The 24,537-nt window shown below is 41.7% G+C and overlaps 1 protein-coding gene across 2 annotated transcripts in view; it reads right to left on the reverse strand.

The window, feature by feature from the left end:
* Positions 1–765: 765 nt before the first annotated feature.
* Positions 766–24,537, reverse strand: part of STAMBP (STAM binding protein) — a 31,542-nt gene continuing 7,770 nt past the window's right edge. For both annotated transcript variants that reach the window (XM_082641804.1, XM_082641803.1), the window contains exons 3-10: positions 13,449–13,524; positions 13,036–13,131; positions 11,535–11,898; positions 10,366–10,490; positions 9,354–9,491; positions 3,666–3,778; positions 2,996–3,095; positions 766–1,422 (exon numbers count right to left, since the gene is read on the reverse strand). In XM_082641804.1, coding sequence (XP_082497930.1) covers positions 1,366–1,422; positions 2,996–3,095; positions 3,666–3,778; positions 9,354–9,491; positions 10,366–10,490; positions 11,535–11,898; positions 13,036–13,131; positions 13,449–13,524 — 1,069 coding nt within the window. In that variant the 3' untranslated portion in view covers positions 766–1,365. The remainder of the gene's footprint in view (positions 1,423–2,995; positions 3,096–3,665; positions 3,779–9,353; positions 9,492–10,365; positions 10,491–11,534; positions 11,899–13,035; positions 13,132–13,448; positions 13,525–24,537) is intronic.

Here is a 24,537-nt window from a genome sequence, read left to right on the forward strand (position 1 = left end):
ACATTCCCACCTACTCTGAAACTGCAGAAGAAAGAACTTCTAGTATCTTTGGAGTTAAGAACTTATGAGAAGACCAAGAATATAGACACTTGGCTTTCAGGGGAAAAGTTCAAGGGCTGCCAACCTAAGCAATAAAGACTGAATATATTCAGGACACAAAATTTAAAAATGAAGCAAAACTTCATACATTCGCAAATTTTCTTTACCACAGAATTTTGAAACAAAAAGAAATCATTCTCCTATCCAAGGCATTTACTCTCCTGCCCTGGCCAGAGAGGACACAAACAATACCATTAATTTCTGGGCCACCTTATAACACTAGGCTCAGCTCATAGAAGAAATACAGAATCAACTGCAGCTTCAAACATCTTCCTAGATGTTGCCTAAGTCAGAAAGGAAGAGCCAACACAATAAAACTAGTAGGCTGGGGTGGCATGGGAATATAATCATTTATTTGGAGTGTAACCTGGTACTCCAAACAAAGGCTCTATTATCCTCAGCTGAAAGCTTTTAGGGCATAAGGAGGAAGTGAATGGGATGACCGACTTGAGACAGCCCCAGAAGAACAGAGATGACTTCACAGTCCTGGAAGATGGCAAAAGGCAGAGAAAAAAGACCGAACAATTTAAAGTGAACTGGGACGTACCTTCAATGGTGGTACATCTCAAATTCCATTTTCCCTTCACCTTTCCCCAAATAACCAGACCATTTAGTTAACCTCTCTGGACAATTCTTGATCCAACAGACCATTCTAGAGCACAAAAAATATATATAGTTATTTTATTGTACAAGAAAAAATACCCGAAATATTTGTTAAATAACAATAATTCCTGACAAAATCATTCTGCAGGGTTCGTGGGCCTCACCATCTGGTCAAACGCAGCGAGCTCTCCCTCAGCCTGATGATAAGCTTCATTAATACTGCCATAAACCACAGAAAAACCCAAAGATTTTCTAAATGGCTTCCAAATTTCTGCATAGATGCCCTTAATTAGTCCAAAGGTAAACAGTAAACAAGTTGGCAGAAAAATTAGAAGGAGCTCTGAGAGGGAAAAAATGTTAACAATTGGTGAATCTAGAACAAAGGGTATATAGGTGTTCATTACAACATTTTTTCAACTTAATTTTTTAGTTACAGGCAGACTGAAAAGTTGCTTTAGCATGATCATGCTATTTTCCAGATGTGCCTAAAAAACATATTCAATTATTTCTTTTCAAACCAGAAATACAAAATCAGTTCTCCCCCAGGTGACACGTTCTATTCTGTTTGAAAACGCTTCCAGAGCTTTCTGGAAAGTTTAAATTAAGGGGCTACAGTACACTGATATGGTTTTCTAGTTCTTGGGAAGTGTCTGAGCCCAACTCTCATCGCAGGTCTGTGATGGTCACTGCTCTGTCCACAACAGTCACGTGGCTGCAGCTCTGCAACAGGGAGAAAGAAAGAAAGGGCAAGTCCTGGAAAATTCTGAAAGGTCATCTTTAAAACTCCTTACTTGTTGAAGTCATGGAAGATATCGTTTACTTAACCTCCTGTATGTTTTCTTACCTTTGAAAAGCAAGTTTAGAAGCTATTTACAATAAGCAGTCCACTGCCTAACTTCTTGTATCTTTTGTATATTGTCATGATATATAAATATATATGTTTAAAAAAACCCCAAACAAACAAACAAACAAAACTCCTATTTACAATGCTTATTCTGGCTAGTGGTTCCCAGGCTGGCAGCCAGACTGCGACTTAAATGGCTGTTATGGTAAAAGGGGTCTGGGGATTACTACTTCCACCAACCCAGAATCCATAGGCTGTAGCCTGAATCAAGGTGGGCCCATATACCTTCCTTTATTTTTCAAATGTATGTATATTCTAGAGTCATTCATAAAATATACATTTATTTTAAATAACTGCTGAATTCATTGCAGTTTTTTGGGTTATTATGTCAACCAGATAATAAAGTACACCTACTCTCATATGGGGAATACTCCCTCTTGGCATGCATAAGGCTTCATCCTAACTGAAAGCCTAGGCATTTCTGGGGGATTGTGTAGCCTCTGTTTCAACATCCTGGTACCTAGACATTTATTACATTCCAAGGCAGGCTAACCTATTTGTGAACAAGTCTGCCAGAAAGTTCTTTCTCATACTCAGCTGAAAACTGTGATCCCACAGGGTCTTAAGTTTTAGTTCTGGGAGTCACACCCAATACCTTTTTATGCAACAATTCTTCTAACACTTACAGTCAGTTCTCAGATGCTTCCTGGGGTTCTCTCCTAAACACCCCCAGCTTCTTTTATGTGACAAGGGTCTGAGTCCCTTTTCCATATTGGTCACTTTTCAGGGAACCCAAAAGAAATAATAATACTCCATGGCCAGCATGGAGTGAAGCAATACTATCACATTAGATTTGAGGGGAAAAATTGAAACATACTTATCAGCAACTGAAGGTTTTTACTCACAGAATACCACTTGGGGAAAAAAAACTTTCTAAGAAGGTCATAAAAATCCCTGTTATCTAAAATCAAATTAAAAGCAAAATTCCAAAATTAAATCTACTTTGCTTAAGTGGCTTTTTCTTTTGAATTCAAATCTCTTATTGAAGTGCAGGCTTAGCAACAGATGATGATGAAGGAGAAAACCTAACATTTGATAAGCAAGCTACTGCACTTGGTACTTTCTGTGCATCACTTCATTTAATCCTGTCAATAACCCTATTCAAGTATGTATTATTATTATTATCATCTCCATTTACAGATGAGAAAGCTGAGGCCCAGGAAGGTTAAGTAACTTGATCAAAGACACATAGTCCTTAAGTAGCAGAGCTAAGACTCAAACTCCTTCCTATCCCACGCTGCTTCCCATATGTTTTTATTAGGAAGATTTGGAAAAATAAGTGACAAGGCTGATCTTCTATGTGTGTCACAAAGGACAGTGTGCCTCATCAACTCTGACTGTCCTCCCTAGTTAAAGCACAGCTCCGATTTCTTCTACATAGATACATACACAGAAGAGAGGTGGATCCTTGCTGTGTGGATGAAATCCTTTCTGGCGACAGGAAGAAATCTCCTCTAGTCCGTGGTCAGTTAGTCTAAAGAATCCAGTTCTGAAATAAGAAAAAGCAGGTCTAGAATCAAGCAAAGGCGTCCCCTCAATCACACACACACACACACAGAAACACGCACACAGAGCAGTGAACAGCTCACTTTGAGACAGCTTCAAAAGTATGATGGCTCATAGGTCTCTTTGGTGAATGAATCAGTTAGAGAATGACTCATCCTCGCCACCACGCTAGTTTTACTGGCAGAATTCATAGTAAATAACAGGATTTAGAATGAAAAAGAAGTTAACTTTTGGAGATAATCTGTTGGATTTTGAAATTTTCTAATCTGATATCAATCTCTTGAAATTCCTATTGCTTTAAGTCAAACACTTCAAATTTTTTATGTCCTTTTCTTATAAAAGCATCTAGGTTGTTGCTTGGATACTTTTGTGAACAAGTAGAGTAGGTTTATCAGGATACAGGGCTTAAAAGGAAGCCTTTTTAAAAAGTCAATCAATACCACAGTCTATATACTTTACAGAGAACAAGGTCTTAAGAATGGAGAACATTTCCTCTGAGGCTTTCCCCTCGCTATCTCCTTGCAAAACCCTGAACCGCACCCCGTGTACTTACTCCTGGAACCTGGGGGAACAAACAATGGCTATCGACTCCGGCAACATCATCTGGTAGGAGCAGTGGGTGTGCAGGTCAACGCTGGAGAGGAAGGCGGTCTGCGTGGGATGAGTCTGGGAAGAGAGAAGAAGGCAGGGACCCCTTCAGCGAGAAGACACAGTCAAGCCTGGCCCATGAAGGAAGGTAGAGCTGAGTCATTCTCAGTAACTTGCCACGACCTCCTTACGTACAAAGCCATTAGCAGCCATGAGGAATATCCCTGAAGTTCATAATAAGTAGTGAGCCTCCTTCCCAGCCCTGTAAATGGGTAGAGTGTAACATGAGTATGTGAAGAGACTCAATTTCTACTTGACCGTCAAGACTTATCTGGCTCCTCACAAGCTCTCTTGACAAATGGCATCTCCCACACTGGATCAGACAGTACATGCTGCCCAATACAACAACCCAGTAGAAGTCAAGGACTTAACAAAGCACAGTTAGATGAATGATTCTTCTTCCTGATGGACGGGTTAAAAGGTGAAGCATGAGTCTGGGGCTCTATAGGCAAAAGTGGCAAAAGCTGTCCTGTGGTTAAAGCATATCTCTCAAGGATATGGAGGCAGAGGGTTACTGGGATTTCAGAAGGGTAGTTAAATCACACAAAGGACCCTGTTTTATTTGAGAAAAAGACCAAGATATTGAATTTTGAGGGTAATCAGTTAAAGCACCATCTAAATTACATTCAGTTTATCTCATTTGTTTTCAGTTACTTAATGGTTTTTTTTTTTTTTTTGGCCATGCCTCATGGCTTGTGGGATCTTAGTTCCCCAACCAGGTATTGAACCTGGGCCACAGCAGTGAAAGCACTGAGTCCTAACCACTGGAATCCCCCAGTTATTTAATGTTTCATTGAGCACACTCTTTGTACACAAACGGACCATATAATGACTTATGTTCATCTCAGAGGGGGTGTGAGACAACAAGGATGGAAAAAGGAAGACCCAATATGACTCAAAACGACCACCAATCTTTACTGACAGAAAAGCACAGAAAATTAGTATGTGCCCTTGACCAGTGTTTTCAACCCTGCTGTGCAAAAAATGAAGCTTCTGAGGAACTTGTCAAAAGCACAGGCTCCTGCACCCCACCCTGGAAATATCCATCCTGAGAAGGACATTTTTTTCTTTAAAGCTCATTAAATGATTCTTATGTGCAGCCTCATCTGAGAAGCACAACTGCATAGAATGCTGTGACCAGCTCATTGTGGAAGAGGTCTGCGATACAGGAACCTGTTAGCTGAGTGCTGACAGTAAATCTACACACGGGTCTGCCTGGGGAAGGAAAGGACTTTCATGACCACGAGGGAGAAACAGTCTCTACCTAATAAGAATATGATCCTATAGACTGTTAGGGACAAACGGCCTGTGCCAACACCCTGCACCCCATGGTTACAGCCTGAAATTTTAACTGAGAACAAATAAGACCTACACAAGCTGATGAAGGCCTCTAATGTAAAGTTGGGTTAGCTAGAAAGATGATGTACAGACACATAGCAGGGGATCAATAAATAATTGTTAAACTAAACCAAAAAATCTTGTTTGAGCCTCTGCTGCCTGCTAACTACTGCACCTTCTCTCCTTCCCTTTACAGTCAAGTTTCTTGAAAAAACAGTTATGCTCACTGTGCGCACCATGCTGGAGACAGAGGCAGGCATTTTTATGAAGAGAAAACAATACACCAAAGGAGCAGAAATAAGTGAGGAGAGTGAATGCTCTGGGCAGCCACAGGAAAGCAATGCCAGGTGAGACAAGGTGAAGCAGTGCCTTGAACACTGAGTTGGGGGTCACACAATAGCTGGTGATAAACATGACCATACAAAGTTTTGGACCAGGGAACCTGATTTATAGCTGGCAAGGTACAGAAGGAAGAACTGACCTTTTGCCTTCTCCTCTTGCCAATTTTAAGATCTGAGCAAACGTTATGGTCTGCTTTTGTTTGCTTTCAATCCCAAGTTAGGAAGGAATGCTACAGAAATATCATGGGGAAAAAAAGCTGGAATACTATCAATTTAGGCTCTAAATTTCTTCCTAGCTAGGCCCTCACTGATATTAAAAATCCTTTTACTCATTTGTGACTAAGATCTACCTGAAGCATAAACAGAAATTATTCCAAACTTTCCCCATCTTCTCCAGTTTTTAAACTTCCCTGTCTCCTCCTGCTGGGCAGTGGATCTAGACTTCAACCTTGCTGATCGCAAGATCACCTAAAATGAGTTCCCTCAACCCCTCCAATTATAACCTCAAAAATCTCACTGTATCTTTCTTTCTTCCTTCAGTTCTGTCTCAGAGGAGTGAGTGTTTTCTCCCCCATATGAAGATAACCCCCTTTTGTACTTTTGATTTAATACTTTCCTATCTTCACATTACCTTGTCTCTCTGGACCTCTGACATCTCCTGCACAGGCTCCACTATACTCCACCAGCTCACTGGGCTTAAAAACATGTTCAGGGACTTCCCTGGTGGCGTAGTGGTTAAGAATCTGCCTGCCAATGCAGGCGACACGGGTTTCAGCCCTGGTCCAGGAAGATCCACATGCTGCGGAGCAACTAAGCCCGTGCGCCACAACTACTGAGCCTGCGCACCTAGAGCCCGTGCTCCGCAACAAGAGAAGCCACTGCAATAAGACCATGCACTGCAACGAAGAGTAGCCCCCGTGCACCGCAACTAAAGAAAGCCTGCGCTCAGCAACAAAGACCCAACGCAGCCAAAAATAAATAAATATATTAAAAAAAAATATTCAGACAACTATACACAAGAATGCAGATGAACCTTAAAAATTGAGCAAAAGGGCTTCCCTGGTGGCGCAGTGGTTGGGAGTCCGCCTGCCGATGCAGGGGACACGGGTTCGTGCCCCGGTCCGGGAAGATCCACATGCCGCAGAGCGGCTGGGCCCGTGAGCCATGGCCACTGAGCCTGTGCGTCCGGAGCCTGTGCTCCGCAATGGGAGAGACCACAACAGTGAGAGGCCCACATACCGCAAAAAAAAAAAAAAAAAAAAAAAAAATTAATTGAGCAAAAGAAGCCAAGTACAAAAGGATACATATTATATAATTCTATTTACATAAAGTTCAAAACCAGGCAAAACTAAACGACTGAGTTTAGGGATACACACTTAGGTGGTAAAGCTATAAAGAAAAGTAAAGAATTTCCAGAAATGTCAAGTGAGGGACTATCTATACCAGAGAGGAAGGGTGACTGGGCAGGACATGGAGGTTGGGAGTGTGCTTCTGGCGACGCTCTATTTCTTGACCTCGGTAATGTGTGCACACAGATATTTATTTAATGATTCATTAAAGTGCACATTTATTTTATGTACTTTCTTATACACATTTCAAATATAAAGGTTTAAAAAAAACAAAATAAAAACAGAACACATTTTCACACTAAACCATAAATCAAGCAAACGCTCTCAACCTGGCTATTCCTTAAGCCACCATTCCATCTCTTTCCTTTCCTTTAGTCAGTGCTAAGCTCTTCAAAAAATCAGTATATATCTCACTATCACCACAACCTCAATACCCATTACTTCTTAAACCTTTTTAATCTGCCTAAAACCCACTAAGTTGAGGTCATCAATGACCTCATCAAATCCAAAGGGCTCATACAAGTCTTCATCTCTCTGCAGCATGTGACGTAGTTAACATCCTGAAGCTTCTTCTTAAGACGTTCCTGCTCCTTTGGCATCTGTGCCTTAACACTCCCCTCACCTTTCTCTGACATCTCCTCGCTTCGTGACTGACTACTCCCTACGCTCCCCTAAGTGGCCTGTTCTTCAAGCTGCCAGTGAATCTCTTCTTGCTCTCCACACTCCTCCAGTTCCAGGGCTTCCAAGGTCAGTGCTATGCAGAGGCCTCCCGGTTCTCTTCCCACCTAGACCTTGTTCCCAAGTTCCAACTGCCTGATAATTACCTCCACCAATATAATGTCAAATACTCACAACTGAAGACACCATTTGCCCCACTTCCAAGTAAGTTCTCCTGCTGGAGCCTCCGCTTCTGCTTATGAGATGATTAATCGTTGCCACCCCCATGAGTCAGGCCTGAAATCTCTAAGTCATCACTTCTACTCATCATCCTCTCTTCCTCATTCCCCATATCCTCTGAAATCCCACATTTATCTCTTCCTTCCCAAATGCACTGCCATCACCGTAGCTCTCATCATTATTAGATTTTATCATCACATTAACCTCTTAAATGATCTCCCTGCCTAAACCTCCTCACTAAAAAGCAGAACTATCCTGCCTGTCCACCCAAAACCCTCCAGAACACTGTTCCTAATGTATCATGTGAAAGCTTACCTACCACTGTTTCCTGATAAGAATCATAAGCCCTAGAAAACTGGACCACTCAATGCTCCAGGATCACAGTCTGCCTATTCCAATGTTGTCCCCTCCGTATGGAACTCTCCCTTGGCTCACCTTGTCAAAATTCTAGAAAATCACCCCAGGTGTGATCCTTCCCTCCTCTGAATTCCACAGGGCTGTTGGCACCTCTTGAGGCACTTGGCACATTCTGCCTCACATGAAGACTTATGACTTGTCTATATGTCAGTCTCCTTTATGGGACTAAAATCATATCTTTTTTTTTTTTTTTTTTTTTGCGCGGTACGTGGGCCTCTCACTGTTGTGGCCTCTCCCGTTGCGGAGCACAGGCTCCGGATGCGCAGGCTCAGCGGCCATGGCTCACGGGCCCAGCCGCTCCGCGGCATGTGGGATCTTCCCGGACTGGGGCACGAACCCATTTCCCCTGCATCGGCAGGCGGACTCTCAACCACTGCGCCACCAGGGAAGTCCTAAAATCATGTCTTACTCAAATTTGTATCCCCTGGTGGATAAGGTACAAGTTTTCTACTCCCCATGTACTATAATGGGGGATACACAATAAAAGGCAAATATTTATGAAAGGACAGAGGCACACTGACTGCCTCACAGGTCAGTATTTCCCAAATTCTAACGTACAAATGTGTGCAATCTTCCCAAATCCAGAAATGAGCTGCCTTGTTTGTATGTAACCCTGTCACACAACATGGAAAACAGCTTGGTCTATGAGAATGAGGGGTTGAAAAGGAATAGAAAGAAAAATTAAGAAGTAATCTTTAGGGATGGAATTATATTTTACCTGAATATTACCAGAAGACTGTTAAGACATACAGACACTTGAAAATCTCCTATATTGGTGGCCCTTCTGATTTACGTAAAAGTATAGGTTGCTTTAAGAAAGACCAAATGGAGGCATCTGAATTAACTTCCTTGGCTCATTTAAAATATATTGATTTATGTATCTTTCATTTATATACCTTATATACCTTTGTACAAAGTAAGGCATAGCCTCTACTGTCAAGGTACACATATACTCTACGCTAGCATCCTATTACTGTTCATGCTCACGGGGGAATTGGGACTTTAGGGAAACAAGTTCATTTCCATTAAAAAATTTTAAGTTAAAAAGCCCTAAGTAATGCCTAGAAATCAATACTGTGGTGCAAGCAGTTAAGTACTCTAGGGAAGTCAAGTCTGCATCAACAGAGGGAAATACAACCATCTAAATAGTATGGATACAATTCACTCTGCTCCAAGAAACAAATAAGCAGTGTGTTTATAACACCACGTGAGAAGAGGAGACGAAGCCCTGGAGAGCTCGGAATTGCTTACGTGAATCCAGCCCAGTGTGATGAGACCCTGCTGATCCTGTATGAGGAAAAGCTCTTCTTCGTTCTCGGTGTTGCAATAATCAGACCCAGCACTTTGCTTGGGGATGAGGACATGGGTAACGGTAAATTCATTCCTCATCTGTCAAATGAGAAAACAGCTCATCACAATTCCCTGGAACTTAGGCAACCCCACTCTGTCACAGCAGTGGAAAGTTAAACATCTGTACAAGCGAAGGCCCTTCCCCCCAGCATGAGTCTTCTTCGTGAGGTGAGTCCCTTATGTTCACAACCCTGACTGCCCAAGTACATTGCCTGGGGCCCTCTGCAAAGCCACAGATGCCCACAGCCCTGTGGGAATTCCCTGCTGCAGCCAAAGAGGTCTACTCATGATCCTGAAGAAGCTCTGGGTATAGTACCATTTCTCTTCCTTTGTTCACGTCTAGAGTAGTTTCCTTTTCCTAGTTCTCTAAGCCCTCCCCATCCTTTAAAGCTCAGTGTAAGTCTACTCCACCTTATGTGTTTATTGATTCAGCAGTTAGCAATGGGTTCTCTAAGCACCTCCATTTAATGATCCTTCTTTCCTCATAATTCCTAGTGCTTTTATTGTACATACTAGTCGGCATACTATCTATCTTTTGGTGTATATCTCCCATCTCTCCAAAGTGCTTGGGTACTTTTTGCGGACACATGCTCTGTGCCTTACATATTTCATATTCCCAGGTCCTGCCGTAAAGTCGGTGTTCAAAAGCTGATATACAGGATCCTCCTACCAAGTTTAGAATTAGGTATTTCTTACCACTGGCATTAAAAATAATCAGTTCAGTTCAAGGGACTTTGAAAATCAGTCAAATACAGGGTCACTAAAATCAAGGTAACGTTGCATTACGCTGCCCACGGCTCTTTGGCAGAAGGATTGGCACAAAGAGTAACTGACTCTGGATATCTGCTCTGAGAGCCACAGGGGGCCAAGGGGGAAGAAACAGTCTCAGCTCAGAAAAGCATCTGTCTTTTACCAGTTTTCCACAGAGAATTCCACATGTCTCTACTCCCCGGGCAGTGCTGGCACTGGCCAACTGGAGAAACTGCGGGCAGAGCTTCCCAGGCACCACCACGTGGCGCAGCCCATCGATTGTAGGAGCTGTAATGGAGAAAGAAGAAATGTCTGAGATCATGGGGCACAGCCTCCCCAAGCAGACCCCAGAGTTGGCAGCCCTGGGAGAGCAATGCTAAATCGCTGGGGTCCCGCAACTGTAGGCAGCGCGTGGGGATCTCATCCTTACGGCAGAAGAAAAAGGGCTGTGAAGTCTCTTCTCCAACCTCTTGTCACAGCCATTGGGAGTACGTTATTTCAAGGAAAGCAAAGAGGTTTTAATCCTTCATAACACAGGGGTAAACTACTGCTTAAAAGAAGTTTCTGAGCTATTCAGGAATAATAGTGAGAGACAGTCCTGCCGAGTACATGGGGAGAAACCCTGAAGGCCAGACTTCAAGCGTCCAGCACCCCTTGCCCACCCTTACCTTGTCCTTTTAAGTGGATCTTCTGCGAAGCTGAATTCCTTAATGACTACTTGAAAGACAATTCCTAACAAAAAGATGATCTATTCTACTAATCAAGGCATGCTCATTTTGCCGCTATTGTTATTTTCTCAGATAGCCGTACACTGGTGAGAGGAGGAAAGACTCAACAGTTTTTCATGGCTAGGCTGAATTATCACTGACTACATACAATACTGACCTTGACTAAACTCCTGACCAATCAGGGACATTTGCAGGCCAAGCACAATTCACTAGCTCTTTTTTATTATTTAAAGGTCAGTGGCTGAATTTGTAAAGTGGTACTATAGATCTCAAATTTCCTTTACAAAAGGTCAACAGTGGTCTCTAGTTCACTGAACATTTCAAATCGCTGTATAACCCTTAAAAGCTGAGGGTCTGACTTTCAAGGATGTTATTAGCTCTTCAGAAAATCGACCTGGCCCAGGTCAACTATATGTCTTAAGCAAAGTCCACTTTATAATATAGCTGTGATAGAACACAGTATGGTAATACTAATCAAATGGATTTCTGTGACCAGGGCCTAATGAGTAGGATCATGGAGGCAGTTGTAGCTGAATCTCCTGGAATGACACCCTGTTTGGCTGCAGCTGAGGTAGAAGAGTACGGAAGCAAATGAATTCACTACCTTCCGAGTTGCTCAATGCTCCAGGTTTCAAGGATCTATCCACTACAGGTGGCTTGGCAGGCCTTACAGTTGTATTACAGTCCGAAGGCTGTGTGTATATAACAGGTGTCGTGGGGAACACATCTAGGGAGGGCTTCTCTAAGTCAGGTACCAGTGGGCCGTCCAGGCCAGGGTCCACTTTCCCAAACTCCTGTACAATCTTCAGTCGTTCTTTTTCTAGTTCCTGGTTCCGGATCATCTCCTCGAAGGCGTGGAACTGTTCCTGCTCCAACTGTTGCTGCTTCTGTTGTGCCACCCTCTGTCTTTCCTTTTCCAGCTCTTGCTGGAGGGCTACGTTTCGGGCAAATTCTTCCTCTTCCTTCTTCTACAAAGAATGAATAGGAGTTAGGCTAACACTTTACACTCAAGTGACTTCACATCTTAGGAGGACAAGGCTTTTCAGCAGGGAGATTGCCCCAAATGTACTTCTGCTCTAGCGTGAGTCCCCAACACAGAATTCATGCTTCCCTTAGTAACTCTACACCCGTGGAACAGCTGCTGCTCCTGTCTATCTAACTGCCATACACCTGTTCTGCAAAAACAGGTAAAGTCCTGGTCCTCTCGGTACCCTTTCCCAATGACCTTAACTAATGCATTCTCTTCTTTACCAAAATCTCAAGGCAACTTACTGTCTGCACCTCATAATCTGTATCATACAATTTTAGCCTCTGGTGTGCCATGTATACATTCTGTATCCCCAGTAAGGCTGTGAAACAGAACCAAATCCAAACCTACAACTGCCATGTTGGGGGTCTCTATTGAATTTTAACCCTGAATGAAGCCTCTGCAATTTTCTGGTGATTGGTGCAATATAGAGTGACATTTTAAACTACTAAGAAACATCAAGTAACAATCTCCTTCATGAAGGTTTTCACTCACTGGGTACCTTAGAAATGCATAGCTGTTCACCTCTCTGCTGATTTTCAACATCATAGTCCAGAACAGAATTCAGTAGAGTGTACAGAAGAATGTGGGAGTGCTTACAGCGTGTGTTCTCACCTGACACAGACCAATGACACTGCCTCAGAGCTTCTCATGTATTTTAACTGACTCTTCCTAACAAGAATCATTTGAAAATAGCTTGAAAAAAAAACTCCAATTATTATAAACAGGTATATCCTATGTTGGATATAATCAAATGTGTATCAAATATCCCAAATTCTCTGATCGAAAAACCCTATACTTTAGTGCGATTTTCATTGTTCTTAGGTTCTAGCTCTAGACATAGCAGACAAGCAATAGATATTCTGTCCCTCAAGTCATCCTCTTAGATAAGCAGGCTAAATCTGTATTAGAATCCTCAGCCTAAACACCTTTTTTGAGTTTCTGGTCTTTGCCAATAAAGTAAAATATCACATTAAGATCACAAGATCTGCTGAAATATCTATTAGAATCCTAGGTCACAGCCTAAGAAACCAAAATAATTTCTTTTTTTTTTTTTTTTTTGCTGTTACATACTCACTTTTTCCTCATTATACTCTATATATTCTTTGGTATATCGTTTTAACAGTTCTGCTTTCAGCTCTTCTGCTTTGGGAAATGCAATCTCCTTTAATTTCTGAGACACAAAATCAAAAACTGGGAGTTAGAACAATTGCCAGCTAATTGACTAGAGAAGTAAAAAGACTGAAGTCAAGTTGGCAATGGCAACAATGTTTCTAAAAACATTTAAATAATTACTTAAATTTAAATAATTTAATTTAAAATACCCCCTACCATACCATACCTGATATTTCGTAACTGATCTAGTGAAATGGCATTATCTCCTATTTGCAGGATATGATGCTCAGATGCAGATACTGCTACTTATATTTTGGAGTTAGTCTGTGCTTCTCTGAAGCTTTTAGATGGGCAACAGTTAAAGTGAAGACCCACCTTTACTGTGTCTTTCTTTTCAGGAATGACAGCCGATTTGTAATCTCGATGCTTTGGTAGTTTCTCAATAAAGAGCCTAAGGGAACAGATCAGATTGACTGTGATGCAAAGAAGATGTCCAAATGTCCAAAAGACTCTGAAGCAATGCAACTCCCTTACCCTGCAGAGACTACTTGATGGGTTTCCAGGCATGCAGGGGTAACAGGCACACCCTGACAGGCCATGTTCCCCACTCATCTCTAGCCCTGTAAAGAGCAACAGAGTGTTTCCCTCTTCTCCCAAATCAGATGTGCAGCAGCACCAGACTCCTACAACAAAAACGATGGGGAGGAAAAAGCCTATCCTGTGCCCCAAAATACACCTCCAAAGAGATTCTTTTCTTGTTGTGACAGTAACAGGCTTCCAAAGGAAAAGGCCTCTCACAAATCATTCTTCAGAGAACAGTTTGGCAGCCAAGGACAGGAGGCTAAGAGAAAACCCACATTCTATTACTACTTCTAACTCTGTGTGACCTTTAATGCTGGCTTTTCTTCTTTGGGATTCATGTTCCATCAAAGAAGAATATTCCTTGCACCAGATTAAGCACTGAGATGCTTAGACAGTTCATGTGTTATGTGTGTGTAATATGTGCACGTTACATGTGTAACGTGCATTATGATCTCTGATGAAAAGTGCTTAGAGAAACATTAAGTGCTAGATTTCCTCTTTCAGTTCTTGTCCTTGGCTGTAAAGCTCCGTGGGAAAAATAAACTGAATCAATTCATAGACCTCTAACATTTATGATGTCTACTTGGGGACGGTGAAAATAGATAGAAGTTCAGTAACTTGTCATAGCCAAAATGGAGGGTTCAGAATTCAATGCCAGCAGGCTGGTTCCAGAGTCTACGCTTTCAACCACTATATCGTACTGCCTCCTCATGGCTCCTGGAATGTCTAGAACTGTTGGAGGGGTTCTGAACAAAGATGTCTTTCAATAGAATTAGGTTGTTATAAACACAAGCTGAGACCCAAAACAAATAAATCGAGGGTAGCTTGCCCACAGCCACAAAACACTGTTATGTAGTTGGGATTAACTGACTCTTTTTCACTTTCTGCCCATGGGTAGGAGGAAACAAAGGAGGAAGACTCAGTAGAGGGAAAAGAAGAAGATCCCCACCAAGACACACCCTCTATAGATGAGCCATCCTCCTTCTGTTCTAATTAGGCACATGAAAATTTCATTTCAATCCAATTTCACAAGACTCCTCAGGCAGGGATGAATTCCAAAATCAAAACAATTCTAAAAATTGTCCTTTGGGCTCATGAAAAATGAATTAAAAGTTTCCTTGAAGTCTATACTTAATACAAGCACAGATTCATTTTTCAACCATAAAGTCCTGAAGAGGATATTAGGATAAATAAGGCATAGATCTTGTGCTCCAGATACCTATTATTCAGTAACTCGAAAGACCAAGGTACACGTTCACTACCTTCAGCAGGCTAAGTGTGCTTTGTATTGAAGCCTCAATCAGTCAAGAAAGTAACATGTCATATAAACACCACACTTTATTTTCATTTATGCTCTCAGCCTGAAGAACTGCAAAGTCCCTGAGGCCAGAGATTTCTGTGTTTCATGCTTCTTTGTATATTCCTCTAAAGCCAGCACAGTGCCTTGTATAAAGAGGCACTGAAAAAATATCTGATGAATAAAATTGTCTTAAAACCTTTGGATGAGCTGAGTGAAAAAACAAAGTGCAAAAAAGTATATATAACACGCTACCTTATATGTAAGAAAGGGGAAAATTATATACAGGCACACCTCAGAGATATTGTGGGTTCAGTTCCAGACTACTTCAATAAAGCAAATGTTGCAATTAAGCAAATCACATAAGTTTTTTTTAATTTCTCAGTGCATAAAAAAGTTATGTTTACACTACAGTGTACTCTATTAAGTGTGCAATAGCATTAGGTCTAAAAACATATACACTTTAATTTAAAATACTTTATTGCTAAAATGCTAAGAATCACCTGACAATGCAGGGTTGCCACAAACCTTCAATTTGTAAAAAATGCAGTATCTGCAAAGTGCAATGAAACAAGGTATGCCTGTGTGCGTGTATATATATTCATTTATTTTGTTTATAAGTATATAAAGTAACACAGGAAGTATATACAGAAACTAGAAAAAATAGAGCACGGGGAAATAGAGTGGATGAGACAAGAGTGGGAGTGAAAATTTTCACTATATACCTTTTGTTTTATTATTTTGATTTTGAACCATGTAATGAAAACTAGCTTATAAGATAAAACTCCCAGACCTGAACATGAATACCTTTCTCTTGTTCCAGTAACTGTAGTCAATTTTCTGAATAGGGACATATGGGCAGAAGCATCTCCTGAAAACAGAATGGGCAGCATAACCCACTGCCCACACTGGAGGCAACAGAGCTTGGTGGTTAGCAGGGCAGGCTCTGGAGCCACCCTGCTTAGGTTCAAATCCTGGCTTTAAGCACTGTGTGATCTCCAGCACCATCCCTCAGTTTCTCTCTCTATATATAAATTATATATACAGAGACAAACTAGTACTACCTGATAGGGCTGCTATGACATTAAAATAGATTTCTAAAAATAAATAAAATGCTGAGCACAGTGCCCAGCACATAGCCAACATCTGCTGTATGTTTATACGATTGTTTTTACTAATAAATAAAAACGTGAGCAAGAAGAAGAGATGAAGACGTTAACACCAGGGTTAGAAATTTTCTAGGCAGAGAATAGCTGTGGCCCAGATGTATACTGTTCTCTGGGTTATATCTGGTTGCAGCCTACAGACAGGAAATGTACCAAAGCAAACAAAGATGCGTTGGCGAAACACAAGCAAAACAACCTAATGGAACAATAGAAAAAAAGAGATACACAGAAAAGTAAATAAAAAGGTAAATAAGTATATAAAATGGTACTCAACTTTACTTATATGTGAAAGAAATTCAAATTAAGATGAGATATCATTTTCATCTATCAGATTGGCAAAGGCTTAAAAGTTGATTACAATCAGTGTAGGCAAGGGCATAGAGAAATGGGTATCCTTACACACTCGTAGCAGGACTGTAATTTGATAATACCTTTTTCCTTAGGAGAGGAAGGGGAGTGGGAGACAAGTATTCAAAATTTAAAATGTGTATATCCTAGGGCTTCCCTGGTGGCACAGTGGTTGAGGGTCCGCCTGCCGATGCGGGGGACGCGGGTTCATGCCCTGGTCCGGGAGGATCCCACGTGCTGTGGAGCCTGCGCTCTGCAGCGGGAGGGGCCGCGGCAGTGAGAGGCCCGCGTACCGCAAAAAAAAAAAAAAAAAAAAAAAAAGTGTATATCCTTTAAACTCACAACTCCACCTCTATGAATTTATCCTATAATAATACAAAAATATATGTATAAGACTGTTCAATACAGATTTGTTCATAAAAGTAGGGCAACCTGCAAACCTAAATAACCATCAGTAGGGGATTATTTAGTAAATTACGGTGTGTACCCAAATGTGGGAAAACAACATAACCATTCACTCTTTCCTTCAGCAAATATTTACTGAGCATCTACTATGGGGTCAGGAATTATTACAAAGGCTGGCGATCTGGCAGTGAATGTCACAGTCACAAATTCCTCCCCACCATAGAGTCTACATTACAGTGGGGGAACAGACAATAGACAAAATAAAAAGTATTATAGATAATCAGTGCTAGGAAAAAGTCACTAATAGGGAAGGGGAATGGAAGTAACAGGGAAGGGATTGAGCTTTTAGACAGGGCAGATAAGGAAGGCATCACTAAGAAGGTAGCAGTTAAGTAAGGACTGGAAGAGTAAGCCATGACGATATCTGGGATAAGACTGTTCCAGGCAGAAGAAACAGCCCTAAGGCAGAATGAGATGCTGGATCAATGTGTCCTGATGCGGAAAGACATGACTGTTAAGAAAGCAAATTGTAGAAAATAATATATTGTATGATCTCATTCAGGCTTTAAGAAAAAAGGATAAAGACATGAGCCCACGTGTTTGCATGGGCATATTTTCTTAACAAACACATAAACACACAAGAAACAACAGTGATTACCTCTGGCGGATGGGAATTTTCTTTTCACTTTAATATTTCCCTTGCTGTATGGTTTGAAACAAATTTGTTTTAATCAGGAACAAATATTACTTTTGTGTAAAAATAATTTAAAAAGTCAAGCAGAAATTCTATCACATGGATGTATTAAGGGCTCTAATTTCTTCCAATCTTAAAAGTTAGTCAGCAAAGTAACCATGAGCACAAATGAAAACCCTCTTCAGTCCATAAGCCCCAATCCTGGTGGTAAACATTTTCAACACAGGTGACAGGCCATTTTCAGAAAGCAGGTCTGTGCTGTAGGGGGCTCACACAGCAGACAGGAATTGCCTAAGTCCTCTGTAACTCTCCTCCATGCAGCCTAGTTGATGACCATAAAAAGCTGCGAAAGAATCCACCGCCTGGATTACTGTCTGTGCTCACCATGAAAATATGCACTGATTTAATATGTTGAAGATCCTTCTTCTATACTGGGGTCTGCAAAAGGCAAAGCATTCCTACAGTAGGGGAAACCTCTGAGGGGGGAAGTGTGCTTGAGATCATTAAGACGCCTAAACTGCTCAAGGGAAAAGAACAAACATGCCTTTAAAATCCTGAGTTAAAGTATGCAAAAGGTCTAGAACAATGACTCACTAGTGGGGGGCAGGCAGAAGAGTGGTGAGGTAGAGGCCGACCCTCTTCCCTCCTCTCTCAGTGTCACAGCTGCCAAAGTGAGCCGCTGTTAACTGACAGGAATACACCAAGTGAACTGCGGTAGAAAAACTGACCAAGAATACTGAGCTAGAAGTTTTTTTGCAACTCCTAGGGCTTGTCAGTTCACAGAATCAGAGTTAGGGCCTTGAAGATATCTGCAGGAGAAATGAAGGTAGCTACATTGATTGATCCAGGTCTAGCCAATCCAACAAAGTTCCAAATGAAACCCCAAATCTAACAAGTTAAGTAATACATTCTACCCTCCTCTCACTCAACTCTCCTCCAGGCCTAGTTCATCATGTTAAATGGTCTTATAAGCAGAACACCACAGACAGGAACAGACCCCCCGTATTGGTCTTGTTGTTAACACTGATATTCATATCACTCAAAGTAACACCACATAACAGAAAAAAAATCAACCTCTTCAGCATCCGTGTACCATTAATCCTACTCCCTCTTGCCTATATAAGAGTTTATTTCTACGCTGAAACTCTCTTTTCTGTACCGTTAGCCTCTCCTTCTCCACAGTATCCTTTCCATCAGCAAAAAGTATGCTCTAGAATCTCCCATCTTCACACACACACACACGCACATTCATGTACTCCGTGTCCCCTTCAATTACTTCCTCAGTTTTCCACTTTACTTCCTGTCCAACTTCTCCAAAGAGCTGTCTATGCCAGGGCTTGGCAAACTACGGCTAGCGCGGCAAATCTAGCTCGCCATCTGTTTTTATAAATAAAGTTTCATTGGAACACAGCCTCACCCATTCATTCGTGTATTATCTATGGCTTGCTTTCACAGTACAAAGCAGAGGTTGCAACAGAGATCAAATTGCCTGCAAAGCCAAAAATAGTTACTGGTGTTGGGTGCATCCACTTTGCCCTAGGAACTCTGGTCTGAAGTGCTGGGGGCAAGACCTCTGCACGGGGCACCCTGTGAGCAAATGAAACTAGATTAAGCACGAAGGAAAAGAAAAAAAAGGATCGCTGACTGAAAAGCTACTGACAGGGAGGACCTTCAAGATGGCAGAGGAGTAAGACGCGGAGATCACCTTCCTCCCCACAAGTACATCAAAAATACATCTACACGTGGAACAACTCCTACAGAACACCTACTGAACGCTGGAAGAAGACCTCAGACTTCCTAAAAGGCAAGAAACTCCCCACGTACCTGGGTAGGGCAACAGAAAACAGAATAAACAGAGACAAAAGGATAGGGCCGGGACCTGCACCAGTGGGAGGGAGCCGTGAAGGAGGAACGGTTTCCACACACTAGGAGCCCCTTCGCGGGCGGAGACTGCGGGTGGCGGAGGGGGAAAGCTTCGGAGTAGCGGAGGAGAGCGCAGCCACAGGGGTGCGGAGGGCAAAGCGGAGAGATTCCCGCAAAGAGGATCGGTGCCAACCGGCACTCACCAGCCCGAGAGGCCTGTCTGCTCACCCGCCGGGGCGGGCGGGGAGCTGAGGCTCGGGCTTCGGGGTTCAGAGGTCGGATCCCAGGGAGAGGACTGGGGTTGGTGGCGTGAACACAGCCTGAAGGGGTTAGTGCACCACGGCTAGCCGGGAGGGGGTCCGGAAAAGAGTCTGGAACTAAGAGGCAAGAGACCATTGTTTCCTGGTGCGCGAGGAGAGGGGATTCAGAGCGCTGCTTAAAGGAGCTCCAGAGATGGGCGCGAGCCACAGCTATCAGCGCGGACCCCAGAGACGGGCATGAGACCGTAAGGCTGCTGCTGCAGCCACCAAGAAGCCTGTGTGCGAGCACAGGTCACTGTCCACACCTCCCCTCCCGGGAGCCTGTGCAGCCCGCCACTGCCAGGGTCCCGTGATCTAGGGACAACTTCCTCGGGAGAACACACGGGCGCGCCTCAGGCTGGTGCAACGTCAGGCCAGCCTCTGCCACCATAGGCTCGCCCTGCATTCTGTACCCCTCCATCCCCCTAGCCTGAGTGAGCCAGAGCCCCCTAATCAGCCGCTCCTTTAACCCCCTCCTGTCTGGGTGAAGAACAGATGCCCTCTGGTGACCTACACGCAGAGGCGGGGCCAAATCCAAAGCTGAACCCCGGGAGCTGTGCGAACAAAGAAGACAAAGGGGAATCTCTCCATGTAGCCTCAGGAGCAGCAGATTAAATCTCCACAATCAACTTGATGTACCCTGCATCTGTGGAATACCTGAATAGACAACAAATCATCCTAAAACTGAGGCCGTGGACTTTGGGAGCAACTGTAGACTTTGGGGTTTGCTGTATGCGACAGACTAGTTTCTGATTTTTATGTTTATCTTAGTACAGTTTTTAGCACTTGTTATCATTGGTGGATTTTTTTATTGGTTTGGTTGCTCTCTCTTTATTACTTATTATATTTTTTATTTTAATAATATTTTTAAAAATTATTTTTTATTTTAATAACTTTATTTTTTATTTTATTATTTTATTTTTTCCTCCCTTTTCTTCTGAGCCGTATGGCTGACAGGGTCTTGGTGCTCCAGTCGGGTGTCAGGCCTGAGCCTCTGAGGTGGGAGAGCCAAGTTCAGGACATTGGACCACCAGAGACCTCCCGCCCCATGTAATATCAATCGGCGAGAGCTCTCCCAGAGACCTCCGTCTCAACGCTAAGACCCAGCTCCACTCAAAGACCAGCAAGCTCCAGTTCTGGACGCAAACACATAAACACACAAGAAACATAACAGTGATTAATACTGTTAATATTAACAGAGCAATTTGTCACCTTCTCTGGCTGCCCTACATTGAACAGAACCGCTCAGTCACTCTGCTCCCTTCTTTGCTTCACAGCACTTATCACACTTGAAAAATATATTTTTATTATCTGTCTTCAACACTAGAATAAAAGCTCCATGAGAGTTAAGACTTCGTTTTGTTCATTGTGATATCCCAAGTGACCTGTCACATATATGGTCAATAAATATCTATTGAATGAGTAAAAAAAAAAAAAATCTCCAACCAAAAGACATAGACTGGCTAAATGGATACAAAAACAAGACCCATATATATGCTGTCCACAAGAGACCCACTTCAGACCCAGGAACACATACAGACTGAAAGTGAGGAAAAAGATATTCCATGCAAATGGCAATCAAAAGAAAGCTGGCATAGCAATTCTCATATCAGACAAAATAGACTTTAAAACAAAGACTATTACAAGAGACAAAGAAGGACACTATATAATGATCAAGGGATCAATCCAAAGAGAAGATATAACAATTGTAAGTATTTATGAACCCAACATAGGAGCACCTCAGTACGTAAGGCAAAGGCTAACAGCCATAAAAGAGGAAAATCGACAGTAACACAATAATAGTAGGGGACTTTAACACCCCACTTTCACCAATGGACAGATCATCCAAAATGAAAATAAATAAGGAAACACAAGCTTTAAATGATATATCCAACAAGATGGACTTAATTGATATTTATAGGACATTCCACCCCAAAACAACAGAATACACTTTCTTCTCAAGTGCTCATGGAACATTCTCCAGGATACATCATATATTGGGTCACAAATCAAGCCTTGGTAAATTTAAGAAAATCGAAATGTATCAAGTACCTTTTCTGACCACAATGCTATGAGACTAGATATCAATTACAGGAAAAAACTGTAAAAAATACAAACATATGGAGGCTAAACAATACACTGCTAAAAACCAAGAGATCATTGAAGAAATCAAAGAGGAAATCAAAAAATACCTAGAAATAAATGACAATGAAAACACGATGACCCAAAACCTGTGGTATGCGGCAAAAGCAGTTCTAAGAGGGAAGTTTATAGCAATACAATCATACCTCAAGAAACTAGAAAAACCTCAAATAAACAACCTAACCTTATACCTTAAGCAATTAGAGAAAGAAGAAAAAAACCCCAAAGTTAGCAGAAGGAAAGAAATCATAAAGATCAGATCAGAAATAAATGAAAAAGAAATGAAGGAAACAATAGCAAAGATCAATAAAACTAAAAGCTGGTTCTTTGAGAAGATAAACAAAATTGATAAACCATTAGCCAGACTCATCAAGAAAAAAAGGGAAAAGACTCAAATCAATAGAATTAGAAATGAAAAAGGAGAAGTAACAAGTGACACTGTAGAAATACAAAGGATCATGAGAGATTACCAGAAGCAACTATATGCCAATAAACCGGACAACCTGGAAGAAAGGGACAAATTCTAAGAAATGCACAACCTTCCAAGACTGAACCAGGAAGAAATAGAAAATATAAACAGACCAATCACATGCACTGAAATTTAAACTGTGATTAAAAATCTTCCAACAAACAAAAGCCCAGGACCAGATGGCTTCACAGGTGAATTCTATCAAACATTTAGAGAAGAGCTAACACCTATCCTTCTCAAACTCTTCCAAAATATAGCACAGGGAGGAACACTCCCAAATTCATTCTACAAGGCCACCATCACCAAGATACCAAAACCAGACAAAGATGTCACAAAAAAAGAAAACTACAGGCCAATATCACTGATGAACATAAATGCAAAAATCCTCAACAGAATACTAGCAAATAGAATCCAACAGCACATTAAAAGGATCATACACCATGATCAAGTGGGGTTTATCTCAGGATGCAAGGATTCTTCAATATACGTGAATCAATCAATGTGATACACCATATTAACAAACTGAAGGACAAAAACCATATGATCATCTCAATAGATGCAGAAAAAACTTCTGACAAAATTCAACACCCATTTATGATAAAAACTCTCCAGAAAGTAGGCATAGAGGGAACTTACCTCAACATAATAAAGGCCATGTGACAAACCCACAGCCAACATCGTTCTCAATTGTGAAAAAACTGAAACCATTTCCACTAAGATCAGGAACAAGACAAAGTTGCCCACTCTCACCACTATTATTCAACATACATTTGGAAGTTTTAGCGACAGCAATCAGAGAATAAAAAGAAATAAAAGGAATGCAAATAGGAAAAGAAGAAGTAAAACTGTCACTCTTGGCAGATGACATGATACTATACATAGAGAATCCTAAAGATGCTACCAGAAAACTACTAGACCTAATCAATGAATTTGGTAAAGTAGCAGGATACAAAATTAATGCACAGCAATCTCTTGCATTCCTATACACTAGTGATGAAACATCTGAAAGAGAAATTAAGGAAACACTCCCATTTACCACTGCAACAAAAAGAATACTTAGGAATAAACCTACCTAAGGAGACAAAAGACCTGTATGCAAAAAACTATAAGACACTGATGAAAGAAATTAAAGATGATACAAACAGATGGAGAGATATACCATGTTCTTGGATTGGAAGAATCAACATTGTGAAAATAACTCTACTACCCAAAGCAACCTACAGATTCAATGCAATCCCTATCAAACTACCAAAGGCATTTTTCACAGAACTAGAACAAAAATTTCACAATTTGTATGGAAACACAAAAGACCCCAAATAGCCAAAGCAATCTTTTTTTTTTTTTTTTTTTTTTTTTTTGTGGTATGCGGGCCTCTCACTGTTGTGGCCTCTCCCGTTGCGGAGCACAGGCTCCGGATGCGCAGGCCCAGCGGCCATGGCTCACGGGCCCAGCCGCTCCGCGGCATATGGGATCCTCCCAGACCGGGGCACGAACCCGTATCCCCTGCATCGGCAGGCGGACTCTCAACCACTGCGCCACCAGGGAGGCCCCAAAGCAATCTTGAGAAAGAAAAACGGAGCTGGAGGAATCAGGCTCCCTGACTTCAGACTATACTACAAAGCTACAGTAATCAAGACAGTATGGTACTGGCACAAAATCAGAAAGATAGATCAATGGAACAGGATAGAAAGCCCAGAGATAAACCCACGCACATATGGTCACCTTATTTTTGATAAAGGAGGCAAGAATATACAATGGAGAAAAGACAGCCTCTTCAATAAGTAGTGTTGGGAAAACTGGACAGTTACATGTAAAAGAATGAAATTAGAACACTCCCTAACACCACACACAAAAATAAACTCAAAATGGATTAAAGACCTAAATGTAAGGCCAGATACTATCAAACTCTTAGAGGAAAACACAGGCAGAACACTCTATGACACAAATCACAGCAAGATCCTTTTTGTCCCACCTCCTAGAGAAATGGAAATAAAAAATAAATAAACAAATGGGACCTAATGAAGCTTAAAAGCTTTTGCACAGCAAAGGAAACCATAAACAAGACAAAAAGACAACCCTCAGAATGGGAGAAAATATTTGCAAACAAAACAACTGACAAAGGATTAATCTCCAAAATATACAAGCAGCTCGTGCAGCTCAATATCAAAAAAAACAAACAACCCAATCCAAAAATGGGCA

Source organism: Mesoplodon mirus (genome assembly GCF_964341445.2).
Source record: "Mesoplodon mirus genome assembly, chromosome: 14".
In the NCBI taxonomy this organism is placed as follows: Eukaryota; Metazoa; Chordata; class Mammalia; order Artiodactyla; family Ziphiidae; genus Mesoplodon; species Mesoplodon mirus.